This window comes from Neolamprologus multifasciatus, chromosome 14, assembly GCF_963576455.1.
Source record: "Neolamprologus multifasciatus chromosome 14, fNeoMul1.2, whole genome shotgun sequence".
NCBI classification, from domain to species: Eukaryota; Metazoa; Chordata; class Actinopteri; order Cichliformes; family Cichlidae; genus Neolamprologus; species Neolamprologus multifasciatus.
The window spans coordinates 27,531,189-27,548,485 of NC_140452.1; the positions used below are offsets into that span (position 1 = coordinate 27,531,189).

A 17,297-nucleotide genomic window follows, 5' to 3' on the forward strand; every position below is an offset into this window, starting at 1 on the left:
GTTTTTTGTTTACCTAACATCTGCTTGACATTTAGCCCTCTGTACTCTATACACCAGGGGTCTCCAACTCCAGGCCTCGAGGGCTGGTGTCCTGCAGGTTTTAGATCTCACCCTGAGTCAACACACCTGAATCAAAAGATTAGTTCATTACCAGGCCTCTGCAGAACTTCAAGACATGCTGAGGAGGTAATTTGGCCATTTGAATCGGCTGTGTTGGATCAAGAACACATCTAAAAACTGCAGGACACCGGCCCTCGAGGCCTGGAGTTGGAGACCCCTGCTATACACCCATAGACAGCCAGCAAGTTTCTTTACTGTTTGTGTATAAAATAAGAAAAAACACTTTTTACACACCATATTTATATAGAAATAACTCAGGGATAAAAAAAACAACAACAACAAAAATCCCAGATATGTGTCAAATAAATATTTAGTGTTTTTATCTGACTCACTTCCAACTTTTCATCTGTAGTAAGTGTAGCTTGTCAGTCCACTGTTTACCTCAGCTCTCAAAATGGTGGGTGTCTGAAGTATTTGTTGTCCATTTACTCCAGAGGAAGATGTAGAAATTTGTGAAAGGACTCCAGTACGGGTCGATAAGTCAGTGAAGCTCACTTATGACTGATGGCAGTGATATTCAGGTGAGTTGTCAAAGATATCCTGAAGTTTTCTGTTGGTGGTGTAAGCGAAAAGAAAAGTATCACTGTTTTTGGCAGTGTTACCTAAACTTTCTCTGAAGGGCATCTAATATTGTCAGACTTACTGACTTAAGTCTGAATGTGAATGTAATCCAACTATTTATCACAGGCAAACTATAATTTTTAGGACCCTTAAGCCTAATCTTGGTTGGCAGTTACCTTAATAACTAACTGCTCTTATAGCAGGCTCGTGGTTAGCTGTATCGACTATCTCCAACAATGAGGAATAAATGAACGTGATTATGCACATTTTCTTATGTTACAGCTCTCTTTCAATAGCTTTTTTTTAAAGATAAATTTAGGTATTTTGAATTTATATCAGATTTCCCCCCTTTTTTTTTCAAATTTCAGGAATCTGGAACATTATACAGTATATTGTATCTTGCATAAATACAGCACTGATCACTGAGATTTAAAGAGCACAGAACAGAGGCTGATTGGCTCACAGAAGATGGGTAAAAATGATTGGGCCAGAGGGATGATGACATATTTGAGAACAGGAAACCTGCCGTGTTTATCTAGCGGGTCAGGCCCAGAGAGAGACGTTCAAGCCTAAGGAACACTTCTTTAAAGTATTGAGTAGACCCGTACTTGACATGGGTTGACTACGGGGATTATATTAAAACAAAGAAAAGCGATGAAAGCAGTGATTTTTTCTGAGCATTAGAAATTTTAACATTGAGCAAGAAAACCCCAAATCTTTCTAACCTACACTGATTCGACAAGCCTCTGTGTGGTACAGAGCAGAAAACTTTGGTGGCCAACTAATTGCAAACCAGTCACCCTCCCAAAACATGTAGTTTGGGCTACATCCATGTAGAACTGAAGGTTGATTGATTCACAGAAGATGGGCAAGAGATTTGACCAGAATGATGAGAACAAAATTGAGCTGGAAATTACAGGAAAGCAGAAATGATGAAAAGAAAAATCTGAGCCAATGCTGTTGTCAATTTTTACAAATGTTTGACTGAAATAAAGCATTTAAGTCTCATTCATAACAAATTCAAAACATGGTAGTGTCAGGGGTAATTCATTATTAACTTTCTTTCTTTGACAAAATTAGAGAGAAAATATATATGTGTAAAAAAAGGAACCAGTAACCACCAGGAATGTGAAGAATACAAAACTTCAAACTCATTCACAGTCTAGAGTCTTTATCTCTTTTTCTTACACCAGTAATGACTTCAGTATGAATCCAGGAAGAATGCCTCTTCAGATCATCAGCTCAATTAGTCCCAGAGGCACCGAAGGTAAGGGTGTTTTCACAGTCAAAGTGTAAAAATTCTCTTTTCAAAACAATAGCTAACCTGAATACAGGGCTTAGAATGATTCATCACAGTTCCAAACTTTTTGGACATGAGCGCATAAACACAACGTTCTACAGCAACCCCCAAACACATTGCTTCCCGTGGAGTGGCGATTAGAGTGGAAATCAATTTGAGGTGCCCATGGCTAAATTGACATCATTAGGTTTACTGCAGGCTGAATAATGGATGGCTGTATCATTATATGGGAAAATAATGGGATGAGACAAAGCACAGGTAGACAGCTTGCTGCAGGTGAGAGCTATAAATAGATGCTGGCACACCCACACAAACACCCATACATGCACAAGTCTGCGCATATCTACTGTGAAAAATACAAGTGGCAAAAGCACAGCACTAAATGGCAATAACACAAGCGCAAAGTACAAACTGGAGTTAATGAAACTTAATTTACTATTACTAAATCCTTAGTACCTACAAAACATCAATGATGCGTCACATTTGCACCTATCAAAATCATCATTCCTAAGATTTTGTGCAGGTTTGATTATATGGGTCATTATAACTTTCTCTTAACTGGATTATTAACTGGATTAAAAGACCAATATGAAAACAGAGACACATAACTGGAGAAGAAGACCAAACACTGTTTTCAATTCACTGATTTATTCATATCTTATTTGCAGGAACAGACATGCATATGATGCACAGAGTTCATTGCAGTTGGATCCTAACATTACCTTATTCTATTTTCTTAAAAGTAATCAGCATGTATACATGATTGCAAGAAAAAAATATTCCTACCATAGACATGATTGGCAGTCATTATTTTTTCTACGGTATCACACATTTTGGGATATTGAATGACAATAAAGTTCTGAAGTTATTTAGAGTAAATCAAACATTTGTTTTAAAGGCACAGTGTAACGGTAAAAAGGAAAACATTATTCGGTTTTATAGGTTGATGGGAGGCACTGAGGTTTCACATTTCATGTTCAAAAACAATATGTATTCTTCACATTTTTTCAATTAATGGACCCTTATTTTAAGATATCTTCTTTTTTTTTTTACAAGTGAACACAAATACTGCACTCAAGCCTTGGTCTTCCATGTTAACAGAAAAGTCTGATGCACATTCACATTCAGATCAGTAATGTCTATTGTCAGCTCCTGTAAAAGCAAGAGGAGACATCAGTTTTACTTCTTCATTGGTGGCTCACGTTTACTATTTTTTAAATAAACATCATCCAGGACTTAAGAGTTGAATGTACAGCACTTTCCTTCTGTTCTATAAATTGGATCTGATCTAAAGGCTAATAATTCAGTTTTTCTAATATATACACAGCACATCTTTCCAGTAAAGTTAAACAAGCTGACGCTGAGACATGTGTTTTGTGCATGACAGTAAGAGCAGACCTATACGTCTTCAGGATGAAACATCTCATCCTGTGCCAGACAGAAATAGCTCTCCCACCTCACTGTATTTAACTGACACAGCACCAGCTGCTTACTATTTCTTTCAAGTTGTTACCCCATCAGACAATACTTAAGAAGATAAATGGATTGTCTCATGCTGAAAAACTACTTATTACCATGCACATACTGTGTCATCCTCATTCCGTTTCTCTTGTTCCTCGCTGCCCTTTTTCTCCCCCACACATCCTTCATTCTTCACGTTTATCTCTTTCACCTCTATTTTTTCCCTCCATCTAGTTACAGTGATGCATTCTCCCTCTCGCCACCAGTACTGCCTGTCCTTCCCTTCTTTCTACAGATGAACCATCTTTCTGTCTTTTCAGTATTCGTAACCCATCCTTGCATCCCCAACACACACAAACACTGAGTCCTCTGTCATTCTGACTTTCTTCATCTGCAATTCTTGCCCTCTCGTCTGGCTTCTCCCTGTCCATCTTCTCAAGAACAGTATAAATGTAAAGCTTTTTCATCTACCATTATTTATGGAGCTGCAGTAGCTATCATTTTCATGCTTCTGATAAGTGCACTGAGTACAGTACACAACCTTGACAGGAATATTTTATCATAAGCCAAATGAGGAGAGGGAATACATGCTATCCTCGTGGACTATTAATTCCTTTTTTTCATTTCCCACCTCAAACCAATGTAGCACTGCAAAACAGCTTTAGATCTTTACACATGACCTAAGCTCTTCTTTCTTATTTACAATTTGGGTATTTGGATTCTGAGAACTTTATTGGTATTATTTATACTTTTACTTTGAGTATCTTAAGGCTTTAGAAAATCTGTGTTTCATGTCATGTTTTGGTACACACCCTCCTTCTGTGGTTGAACTTTATTGACCATAAACCTCTGGCTTGCCTACAGAGCACCAACGCTTATTTTTGAACATCACAACATTCATTTCAACATTTAATTTATGTTAGGAGCTTTTGTGGTGATAGACCATTTCCTATATGCAACTGTAGATTAATGAATAATACTTGATTAATTTTATTTTAATGTAGATATACACAATATTTAGACATTGGCATTAACCATAATTGAATTAAGTATTCCAGAAATGTACTGACCTGTGATTCAAGGTTGTGCTGTGGGGTTAGTGGCTGAGGGCCATCATTTAAAGTTATGGTAACCTCTGTGATCTCAGTTCCCACGCCCCAAATCCTCACCACACCCAGCTTCAAATAATCTGCAGCATCCAGGCCAGATGTTCCCACATCATTGGTCAAGGTGCTCTAAAATTGAAAGTGATGAAGACAAAGAGGAGGCGTTAAGAGTAATCATATATATGTATATGTACAAAACAAAATGTCATTTTGTTGTGTTATAGGAATACATGCATTGTTATAGGAATTGCATGACAGGACAAATAACAACAATCATGAACTTCATATTCACTTTGCTGGAAAAATGTTTAAGCTGAGTCATGAAGTTTACCCAGTAATGCATTATTGTTTATTTTTTGCTTCATCTTTTCAGTGAGTGAGATTTACTATTTGAATCTCTTCCTTATATAGTTCTATTTTTAGTCCTATAGTTTTATATCCAACAGGTAATGTTGTTTACTCTGATTCCTTTTAGCTGTACTGAGGTCCAACACTCATACAGAGCTAAGAGAACACACATATACGAATACACACACATACACATCTACATTCAGATAGACATCCAAAATGGCATGCGATCTGCTAATCTGCCAGGCTGCTTCTGGCCTCATTGCTCAACTTATCCTCATCTTCTCATATCTGCCTGTTCGCACATACATACATCCCCACAGTCACTTACATACGCATGTGTGCACACACAAAATATGTGCACACACACACATACACACACACACACACACTTCCTCTCTCTCCCTCTTTGGCTGTCAGGCAGTGCCTGTTTTATCGCTGTGTGAAATTGCTTTGAATTGAGCCTGATTGTAGGCAGAGGACAGCCACAGATGTTTGGCCACAGTAGCTTTAAGTGTATACTGTAGGGTTTTGCATATATGTGTGTGTGTTTGGGTTTAGATGTGTGTATTAATGTGTGCCTTTGGGTCTTTGCCTGGCAAAGAGGCAAATGTGGCTGGGTTATTCCCACTGGTCCTAGCTATTTGGGAGTTTTTAACATGTCCGACCTGAACTGCTATCAAGTTGTTACCAAACAAACTTTGCCATAACACATAGGCCACCTTTCTTTCTTTTTTTCAACTAACTGATGTACCTTTTGCAGAAGGATATGATCCTTACATAGTAGCAATATTTTGAAATTTAGCCCAAAAGACACCAATGAGGCTGTTGAATCTGTTGCTGGTGCCAAACTTGAATTCAATTTTGTAAAACTTCATCAGAATCACAAGTGAATCCTTTACTATCTTGTTCCTTATAGATAACACATCCTTTCGGGTTTTGTTTTGATTTAAGAATGTGTTCATGTCAGTGGGCAAAACTCGTTCATCCACTTCACTCAATAAGCTTGATAGTTGTTTATACATGGTGGCATGGTGTTGCCAGGGTTGGCACGGTTGTCTCAGACCAAAATTCAAGGAATAAGTCCTTACATGCTCTTCCTGCGCCTGCATGACTTTACTCTGTTATCCTTCCTAACTTCAAAGACATGATCCTGGTTGATCCTGGACTTTAGGTAGACAAAGTATTTAAAGTGTATAAACTAAAGGACTGTATGAATGTATGTGACCTTTCTGGAGTATTGCATGTTTCTTTCTGATTTCCCCAAAACAGCAAGAGGAAATCAAACAGAAAGCATATAGCTGTTCATGTTCATCAGCATATAGACTTTAAAACAGAAAGTCTCAAGAAACATGAGAGGTGATAGAGAGTCAGAAAACCTGTTTAAAATGCACTTCAAAACTGGATTGAGTTGTGAGTCACAAGGTTTGCATTTCATCATAATTCTGATTTGTGAGGCTGGAGACAGTGTACTTACTGGTTAGAGGTTTTATACAAGGTAGATAATAGGTTTGTCATAATACCTATTATATAACTATATATCAGACATAACTATTTGTCTGATTATTTGGGAGTTTATTTGTTTGTTTCTGTTAGTTAGTTTGTTTCTTTCCACATAAATCCCTAAAAAATGTTTTGTTCTACATTAGAGGTTGCCTTAAAAAGGCAGGATTATTAAATCATTTGTAATGCCAGAAACACACCGAAATCTGCATTAACATATCCACTCAACTTCAGGCTCTTCTGTCTAAGCATGTTAATTTTAGGCCACAGAATTCTAATGAGGCTTCATGCACAACAAAAGCCTTGCACCTGATCAAAATTACGTTGACCACAGCCACATACACCCCCACAGCCTTTTTAAATGCTAAGGTATCAGCTGATCTGCTTGTCTTGCTGCATTAATAGTAATAATGATGATAATGGGGGGAAAAAAAGAAGTATGGCTTGTATTTGGCCATTGAACTCACCGACTCCACTGAATATGTGACATGAAGATATTTTTTCTTCTCCACTGTGTCTGAGGAGAGAAACAGGAGTGAATTACATTCAGAGCAGAGGCAATGAGGGTATGCAAAGGAGTATGTGACTATGCAATGAGTGACGCAGCGACAAATAAGGGATGCATAAAAATTTGTGTTGATCAAGGTTTAAGTTCATATTAATATTACTTAAAGGGCAAGTAAATAATCACCTTAGAAAACCCAATAATTAAGTAAAATAAACAGTTGGCTATGCCACTTAAATATACATAGGTGGTATTAATGCTTGAAAGTAAAACCAGTTGAATACATGAGAGAACACCAGTGAATGACAGAGTAGCACAATGAGTGCTGCAGCTTGACCGACCTGACAGACAGCGGAGAGAATAGCTAAACCTCTGAGGTAAAACTAAAAATGCGGAAGCCGAAACAAGCAGAAAAGTAGATAGTACAGGTAAGAAAGCGATGCGCTGAGAGGCAAAGCAAGCAAGCAAGACATAGGAAGGCTACATGGCAGACAGACAGGGAGACGCAGAAGAGAGAAGCAAGGGACCAGATAAAAGAGGAGTGATGGAGAGCATATCTCTAGGCTGCGACACAGGGAATTACTGTAATGGTTTCTGTCACTCCCCTTCTATGCATTCCTCACTTGCTTACTATCTGCCTTTCTCTCCTTTGTCCCAACACAAACAGACCATGCACAGACGAGTGCATCTTCTCACAGAAGCACTTCTGAGACTGATTCTGTTCGTGTATGTGTAAATATGCATGTCTGAGAACAAGCGAGGAAGTAGAGATAGACGTGTTGTAGCTCAGTGTGTCTTTCTGATAAAATCCATACTGAATTTCATATTCAGTGAAAGTAGCAGAATTACTTTCACTGAATAACTAACTGCACAGGAGTTTAACACACACTGGGATGAAAAGCCATTAGTGGATTCTGATTTTCTAATTTTCCAAAATGTTCTGTATCTTTCATTAATCAGTGCACATCTTTTAATTTAAACAACAAGCCTGTTATTCTTATCATACAATGTCGACAAGCTTGATCTTTTTTGTTTGCACACCAACTTAGCAGCTTTCATCCACTAAAAAGCATCAAGTACTGGCCGTTGATCCACTTCTGTCTTTTGTGGTATTGATATCAGTCTTTGAAATAGGTGATTTAAACCCATAAATAAAAAACAGAAAATGTAAATTTCAAGATAAGAATGAAAAGGGATTTTCCTGTTTGAAAACGTATCTGGTTACGGGGTTGTAAGTAAGATTAGAAACTGTGATACAAATACCTAAAATTTTCTACTGCTCTTCCTGTACCATGATATTCATGTGAATGTCATGGTCTGGAGTCAGGTGTCTGTTTTCAAGTTTTGTTCATTCTATGTTCTGGGATTTTGTGGGCTTTTTGTGGTTTAGTTGTTTGTATTTCGTGTTCCTTAGTTATTCTTTAGCACTTCTGTGATTTTTAGTCTCTGTGCCTGCCTTGTGTTCCTGGTGTTGTGTTTTGTGTCCTGGTTCAATGTTCATGTCATTTCCTGTTTTATTTTGACAGTCCCATGTTAGTGTATCTACCTTTGCACCCTGTTGTCTCCTTATGTCTTATTAGTCCTGGCTGTATTCCCCTCCTGTTTCTCATTCCTGCATTAGTCCCTTGTATATTTAAGCCCTGTGTTTTCCTTTGTCATATCGTACCCCCTCATGTGTTGTAAGGCTCCCTGTGTTTCTGGTTTGGTTTTTCCGTGCTTCTAGTTTCCCAGTATTTTGTTCATAGTTTTATGTTCTAGATTTTTAATTTGTTTTCTGTAAGTTATACTATGAATGATTTTTCTAGCAAATAAAGCTGCTAAATAAAGTTTAGCAGCTTTATTTGCTAGAAAAAGCTGCTAATAAAGTTTATTTTTCCATGCACGAGTTTCTGCATTTGGGTCCACTTCAGGCCTGCCACAGCCTCACTACACAGTGAAGCCATTAATGCCTAGAAAAAAACTGCTAGTCTGGTGATTGCATTTCTTATACTAACTCTTATTTATGGCTATTATTAATGGTAACTCCACAAAAAACAAAAGGAAACAAGAGAGAGAAAAAAATTGAATTCTAGTGAGTCATTTTACTATTCATGAATAATGACTCCATGAACACATACAGTATTTGCTGTTTTGGTGGGTGTACGTGTTCAAAAGTAACCTTTTGCTTACCTATTCCTTCACCATCGTCCCAGAAGAATGATCCCTTGGCAGTTCCAGTGTCACTCAGGGCAACGATCAGTCCTAAAGGATTCTTCCGACTAAAACAAAAGGGGCAGAAAGGGTTGTAATAGATTTGTTGTAATAGAGGACAATGTCTATTTATACCTGCTGCTGGGAACAAATATATTCCTGCTGAGGGGATCCATCTGACCTCTTTCCTGCTGGAACAGTCATCGCCCTCTGACTGTCTCTCTCTCTTTCATTCTCATTCAAACACACAAGTGATATGTGCTCCGTTCTGCATTTCTGCACAGGCACTAAGCCCCACACACACGCACGCGTGCACACACAAGTCATACTACACACAGGATGCTGACCTGTAGCTGCAAACTCTCAAGATGTATCAGTCATAATGTATGCTCACTTACCTGTAATATGTAGTGTTCTCTGGTTTCTGCCAGGGTAAGATATATCCTCCTCTGACGTGAAGGTTAATATGATTCAAGGGTGTTGGCATGTCAACCATTGTGCCACGCACTCCAACATCTTTGGCCTGATGAAAGAAATAATTACATACTATTAAAGTACTAGAAATACTACAGGTTATTATCTTTGATTAATTTAATTCAACAGGTCCTTTACATCGGTAGGGTAGAGACTAAAAGCACAGACTAGCATATGTGGAAATGTGTTAGTATGTGCGCATAGTGACAAGGGGTTGTAACGCTGTTTAACAGATGGGACTCCCTTAGCCCCACAGAGTAGGTTTTTGTTATTAAGGTGCTCCCTGTAGTGGCTAAGCTGTAGCTCCGTGATGGTGTTGTCATACTGTATTTCCTTCATTTAATACTGTCAGGTGAATGTTTGTTGTATTTTTTTTTTAGCCTGTTAAAATTGTTAAGTCAGTAAAACAGAGGCACCTTTTAGTTTACAGCATTCTGCAAGAACTTTGACAACAAATACTTTACTGTTGTTACGAACAAGTACTTACAGTGTGAAAGTCATACCAGCGGTCTTTAGGAATATATCCTCTTACAGTTGTGACTCCCTGTCAAAAAATCAGTTAAAGAAAATCAGAGCCAACTTTAAAGCTAAAAATAAAAACAATACAAATCATGTGCACATGTTGCGCCATACTGGGTCCAGTGCAGGGCTGATGAGCAGGGCAGGTCCCCACAGGAACTGTCGGTAGATTTCCCATGTAGTTTTATCATCTACAAACCTACAACATACAACCACAGAGGCCATTAAACATGACTGAAAGAAATGTTACCACTGCTCTCTTATGCATCCTCAACCCAGATGACTATTCAAGTACTCATTCAGAATTCAACGGTTTGCAGATGCAAGCCAATTAACCCTGCAGACTCACCGTGCCAGGTCCTTAAATACCATCTGTGACTTTATAAGAGTCTCTTAAAATGAATAAATATGTCTTCTTCTTCAAACAATTTCACACATTCACATTTGGGAGCTGCCAAGTGCAGCCACAGTCATCTATGCTTGGCCTCTACACTACACAGTCACATTGCCTTGTTCAGAGGTTTTTTTTAAAGGCAGCTTGTGTTGTTGTGGCAAGAAATACAACTCTAATTTTCTTACCAGTTCAAGTTATTCTCAAGAGCCCATTTCTCAAAGCAACATTACCTCACTACAAAATTCATGGACATTCAGTTAAAGTCAGTTTTATCTCCCATTTAACTTAGCATTTGTAGCCAATTGTGAAAGCCTTCTTTTAGAAACATGATAGAACTTGTGTTATTGGTCATTAAAAGATACTGGGGTTGAAAACATGTTGTACACTAAAGAGAAAGTTTCCTTTTGTTAAATTCAGAAACTTCTTCATGTTACGTTGCACACTGCTCTCTAATGAGAAGCAGTGTAGTATAAAATCAGGTCATCTTGCCAGTGATCAGGATGAAAGATCCATGCTGGTAATAACTCAATTATTTGATAAAGTGACTAAATGTAATGCTAAATCGCCCCAAAAATTATCATCAAAGATAAGAGCCTTGTGTTTTGTCGGTTTACACTTACTCGTGTAAAAGTGGTCTGATCACTGTGCTTCCTTTCGTATGTGCCTCAAACATCAGAGTGTACAGATAGGGCAGGAGGGTGTAACGGATGTTCAGAACATCCCGGGTTGCAATGGCGAATGCCGCATCCCAAGAAACAGGATCTTGCCTCTAAAAGAAATAAAAACAAACCATTAAACATGATATTAACAAAATTTGTATTTTAAAAAAAACTGATGGACAGTGGTAACTAAATACAGAACCTAACAGCACATGAATGAATACACCAATCACCATTTACCAAATTTTCAAGGCATTTTTTTTAATAAACATTTAGGATCAAGTTGGTCTGATCTGTTTTTTTTTTTTTCATTTTCTTAAATGTAACTGTGTCTATGTTTGTCTACGGCAAACAGACAAATATATTGTTTTTGCGCTTAGCAAGTCGATATGCGTCGCCTTTTGAAAGAAATTAAAAAACACAAATGCGTGTTGAATTAGCCTATTGATCTAGTACAGCAATGAGTTGTTAACCACTGGCAAACATTGACAAAGAGACACAGCACCCCATCAATCACTGGCTACAGTGTTTCACAGTTGTGTGGATTTTTGCTATCTGGATTAACTAGAAGCTTATATGGCTGTGTGTCTGGGTCGTGCACTAGAAGACTCAAAAAGATACAGAAACTTAGTTTGGTTGGTGATTCTTATGCTGTTTTCCTGCTCTCTGTTACAGTGTGCTGTGTATGTGTGTGTATACATTATATTACTCTAAGTACTTTAGAAGCTTATCAGCATGTGTTAATCTGTCTAAACATCATCACAATATATTCAGGTTAACAGTTACCAAATAGCAGTCCTAGATATTTAAACCCTAGTTTGGGTTTAAATACCTGGGACTCTCCACCTTTTGGTTGTAGAACTGAAGAAGGTTCTAGGATGCAAGGTGAAACAATTTCAAAAATATGGTTCAGTCATCTTTTTCTAAAGCTCTTACACTTGTACCTAAAGCAACCCAAACTCTCTGATAATGAATTTAGGGGATGCCAATATTGAAACACAATTTGTAAAAAAAAAAAAAAAAAAAAAAAAAAAAAAAAGGCCAAACAATTTTAAACAAAAGCACATAAGAATTACAATAACCAACATAAAAATATCCCCAAATTTGTTTCATACATTCTAACATCACACCACACATATATTGCATGGCCTGACAGTTATACCACTTTCTGCAAAACCATTCATAGAAAGCGAGAGATGGGATTGATGGAGATGTGCAAGAAAAGTGGGGTCCATATGTTATGAATGGCAAAATGCAAAAGGAAAAAGGCAAGACATGCGCCCCTTCAAGGAATATAAAGATGCTATCTGTTTGGCTGCATTACCCATTCTTATATCCTCCTCAGTATATGGTCATTCTTTTCATTTTATCTGTCTCGAATCTATCCCCTCACCTTACCTAATAAACATCTGAGTTTCTGTTTTGCATAGCTCATATCAGAAAAAGAAAATATATTTAGATGAAGAGTAATATGTCCCTTTGGGTGAATAACAATATACATGACTCCAATATAACTGCCCTGCTGAAGCAAGGCTTGGTCGAGAATGTCTCTTGTTTAATTAATTTTGTTCTGATATCACTGTGGATACGGCAGTATATTGCTAGTGCGGTGAAAATTATCTAGAGGTCAACACTGAAAGTTGTCTGAGGGCAAAGAGACACTAGGCGTGACGGAGCTCTGGGAATGACTCTGCAAAAACTCTCCTCTCTCTTTCTGTCTCCCCTGTTTCTGACCTTGGATACCCTCCCCAGTCTGGTTTGTGCTGTTACATACTTCGTTGTCAAATGGCTTGTTAAGCAGACTAGATGTTGCAGTCACTAACTGCCTGATGATTGCATGGCTTTTATCTGGCTGTGCTAGATAAAAGCCACATTTTACTCTCATTCAATACATTCCTTTTCAGATTTGTGCTTCAAAAGTGGTAAATAGTTTCTTCTTCTTTTTTTAAAATCTTTTGCCACCTCTCACATCATTATTACTAGCCTGTGTCAAGGCCATTTAACTTACTAAATTGTCATCTTGTGTACATCACCACTCATTTATCCGTAGTTTGTCTTGCTTTCTCTCAAAGCATATGACTTCCTCTGCTCTTCCTTCTCTTTTTTTTTTTGCATGTCAGTATTTTCCCTGACAGGTCTTCTGTTTTTTTGTTTTTTTTTTCTCCAGGTTGCTATAAATACGCACTGTGCATGCTCATCAGTTCTCTCCTAATACCTCTGACTTTTTCTCTCTCTGACTTTACAGCTTCCTCTGAAATTGTCATTTTGAGCTACCCTCTCCTGCCGTGTGAGTACTTTTTTTTCTGCCAGTTTTACCCATGTTTAAACATCCATTTGCAACCCATTATTAAACGATTGGTATCATGGCGTGCATGTGTGTGTGGAGGTTAGGTGGTGTGCAGTGGTGCCCAGATCACCTTGAGAATTCAATTATATCCCCACTCCATGTTGTTAAAAAGCACAGGCACTGACCCACACACACACAAACACACGTCCACATATACATACACAACTGTGTCCTGTCTAGTATTGCAGACTGTAGTGCAGAGAAATTTCGCCTGGTGGGATCGATCTCCGGACAGGCGTTATTGGATTTCTCAGATGTGTTCCAACGCTTTTAAAGGTCAGTGCTTGAATGAATGCCACCAACACAACACCGCCGAACAGGTCTATCCTTCTGTGTGTTTGTGTGGGTGTGCACGTATGTCAAACAGAGATTAAGAAAGAGATGGCAAAGGAAATAGGAAGTAACTTATTTTGCACAAAAGCTGGTATGTGTTCGTAATATATCAGTAGAATTTGACCCCATATTTTCAGAACACAAACACATGCTGGCTATAGGAGAATTCAGATGTAGTGAGCACCTTGCTTGGTGTCATTTAAGGCCAGAAGAAGTAGCTCATATACCCTTCATCCAACATTTGGAGCTGAATGTTGTGAATCTTAATCTTAGGCAAATGCAAGTTACAAGATTTCATGAATATAAAAACATGACTACTTTTGGAATATACAATGTCACAGTTTTCGTGGAATTGCTGGGATTTTTCCCCCCAGATGATTGATATTTAATTTTTACAAATGCAATTTAAAAGTTGAACAAAAATGTAATAATGTATATTTAAATCATTACAACAACATTATATTTTACATATACACTGCACTGGTGACATTGAATCTTGTTTGTGCTCTTATATACTCATATATAGGGATGCAATGATACCAAGTTTTTCAAACCGATACGATACCGATACTTGGATCTGAGTACTTGCCGATACAGAGTACAAAAACCGATACTTCTACCACACACACACACACACACACACACACACACACACACACAAATGCAATGAATTGGAAGACAGGTTTTATTTTATTCTCTGCCGATAATAAATAATATCTTAATAAAAATGACCACAAAAAAATTTCAAGTGAAAAATAAGCACTTACGCAAAATATTGCAGAGTCTCCACATTGTAATTTAACAAAATATCACTGAACTATTGGCACTGTCTCGAGCTTTCAGAATAATAAATAAACACTTCTGTTTGGAATAAAATAAATACAAATTAGGTTTGAGAATAAAATAAACTTTTAAATGAAATCCAATTAAATTTAAAGAGTGTCCATATTGTAAACAAAAAAACAAAATAACGAAAGTATTTGGCATTGACAAACTCCTCATCTGTCCGTGGATCATCAGTCCACTGTGCCGTTAAACCAAGGACTGACATCGCGCACACACTGCTTGTCTTTACTTCTTTAGAAAGTTGGCACCATTATCTCTCTGATGTGTGGGCGGTTGGGAATTTCATATCGCAGCTCGAGTATGCTGAGAAGAATCCCATGTTTTCCACGACTGGCATTGGCTGGTCATCCAGAGCGATAAAATGAGTCAGAGCCTTTGTTATTTTAACTGCCCATGGTTTTTCTCTTGACATTTTTCATCGCTTTTCCAAAACCTGAGTTAAAGTTGGCTGTTCCGGTCCACACTGCTGACATTTTGTTTAGCCTAGCTACAGCAGCCTCCAGTTTCTCTTTTTTTATCTGGAGCTGCCAGTCTGACTCGTCTAACCCTGTGCCTGTTTAGCGTGGGATGTCCCCCTAGTGGCCAATCTAAAAAACTACAACAAAAATGACAAACCACCCTCTGATTAATGAAATAAGTTAGTATCGGTTCATGGTATCGGTTAACTTTTACGAGTATGAGTACACACACATTTTACAGTATCGGCCCCGATACCCGATACCAGTATCGGTATCGGTGCATCCCTACTCATATAAGTAGCCGATGCTGTATCTTCTGAAGTGTGTTTAAGGACATTTTATGTGCTTTTATTCAGTAGTTTAAAAAAAAATTGTTCCTGTATGTATGATTAAAAAAAAACAAAGACTGTGAGGAAGAAAGTACGGAAGAGGATTAGGGCGCCTTCCGAAAAATAAAATTGGGTACGTCTTTCTTTTTCTTGACCCTAATCCTCTTCCGTAAGAAAGACACAAAGTCCATATATAAACGTTTTTTAAATATTCTCTTGAGTCTACAAAAGTTTATTTTTAACTCACTCACCGGGTTACCCTTGCCATTGTGGTTGCGTGAGTATGGATAGAAGGCACCCAGGTGTGACCAACGAAGACACATCTCATATTCAGCTGGATTAAAGAACCCACATATGTCTGCCCCGGTCTGAAAGCGACAAAGAGTCTGAGTTTATCAATGTGTGTGTGAGGAGATGGAGATAGACAGAAAGAAGAAACATGTGAATCAAAGAGCAGGTGTATCTACAAAGAACAACTTCTGATCTACAGGAACTGGGGTCATGGTATTTTAGTTTATTTATTTTGCAGTCATCGTGTTTCTGAGATGTCTTTCCATCGTATAACCTTGCAGCTAGGCTGGACACATGCAAATGATTCTTCAATTAAGAATCAATAAGGTGTCAGTTTATAACTATTATTGGACGGACAGAAGGGAGAAAAGACAGAAAGACAATATGCGAGGGGAGAGGAGGCGCAAAGAGAAAGAAGCAAACAAGTAAAGACAGAGAGAGCCAGGACAACAATATAAAATGTAAGATTCACTCAGGACTGCTAATTTAATAACATGTCATGACGGAGTAATACATGGGAATTTTATTGAGGTGGGGCTTCTAGTTGCATGCTTCGCGTTGTATTTCACGATGTCCTCTGATCAAATGGGTCAAGCAAACAAAATAACATAATTCAAGCTACTGTAATCTATTTAGCGAGGGCAAGATCACTCAATAAGATTACATCTTGTCAAAAGCCGGACAGATGATGATACTTACGTAAGAGATGCCAAACAGACTGAACTCCATCATACCTGTAGAAGAAAGGAATATGGAAAGTTGTGGATTTGTATTTTTTCTTTTGTTTTGGGTTTTTTGTCACTTTTTTCTCTAATTAAAAAAGACCCAAATAATTATTGTTGAATACCATTAATTATGAATAACAAGTTTTATCTTAAAGAAAAACATTAAAATGTATATCTGTATGTACCTATAATGGATTTGTAAAGCTGATCCCAACTAGAATTGTTGTCTCCAAGCCAATGTCCAACCCATTTTCCACTAGAGGGGTAGGTGGACCTGGTGACCACTATGCCTCTTTTACCTGTCACATCCAGAAGGGCACTGTGGAAAGAAGAAGGACACAGAAATTTGGAAATAAATGGATATGGAAATAAACAACCCAATATCACAAAACGTGTCATAGAAACACCAATTCACCATGTCGACTTCACACTTTGCCTCTGCAGAAGCTGCATTACCGACAGCGGGTGATAATATATTTAAAGACAAAAAGTCGCTCGTGAACCAAACACATAGAAAGTATATTCCAGGGTTCTTAATTGCTGGAAATTATTAAGCTGGGTGGCTAATATGTATTTATATGTAAATTAGTAGTGTCTTTTTAAATACTTTTCTAGCTTTAAAATATCAGTGTTTTACCTTCCATGTCCGGGTTTCTGATTTAGATTCATCATCAACATCAGCATTTCTTTGGGATGATTTACATTTCTCGGGTGAAATGGCCTGGATGTTGTGATTATTATGTCATAAAACCTGAGCAGCTCTCATATTTGTTGAGTTACATGGATAGCTTATGCTTTCATGTTAAAATAAAATGAAAAGAACTGTGT

General features: G+C 37.8%; 1 protein-coding gene across 2 annotated transcripts in view; it reads right to left on the reverse strand.

Moving 5' to 3' along the window:
- Nucleotides 1-2,612: 2,612 nt before the first annotated feature.
- si (sucrase-isomaltase) overlaps nt 2,613-17,297 on the reverse strand; it is a 70,052-nt gene continuing 55,367 nt past the window's right edge. For both annotated transcript variants that reach the window (XM_085130458.1, XM_085130459.1), the window contains 11 exons: nt 16,655-16,788; nt 16,444-16,478; nt 15,705-15,821; nt 11,102-11,250; nt 10,202-10,286; nt 10,056-10,112; nt 9,493-9,617; nt 9,074-9,162; nt 6,867-6,916; nt 4,513-4,677; nt 2,613-3,133 (listed from right to left, as the gene is read on the reverse strand). In XM_085130458.1, coding sequence (XP_084986584.1) covers nt 3,056-3,133; nt 4,513-4,677; nt 6,867-6,916; nt 9,074-9,162; nt 9,493-9,617; nt 10,056-10,112; nt 10,202-10,286; nt 11,102-11,250; nt 15,705-15,821; nt 16,444-16,478; nt 16,655-16,788 — 1,084 coding nt within the window. In that variant the 3' untranslated portion in view covers nt 2,613-3,055. The remainder of the gene's footprint in view (nt 3,134-4,512; nt 4,678-6,866; nt 6,917-9,073; nt 9,163-9,492; nt 9,618-10,055; nt 10,113-10,201; nt 10,287-11,101; nt 11,251-15,704; nt 15,822-16,443; nt 16,479-16,654; nt 16,789-17,297) is intronic.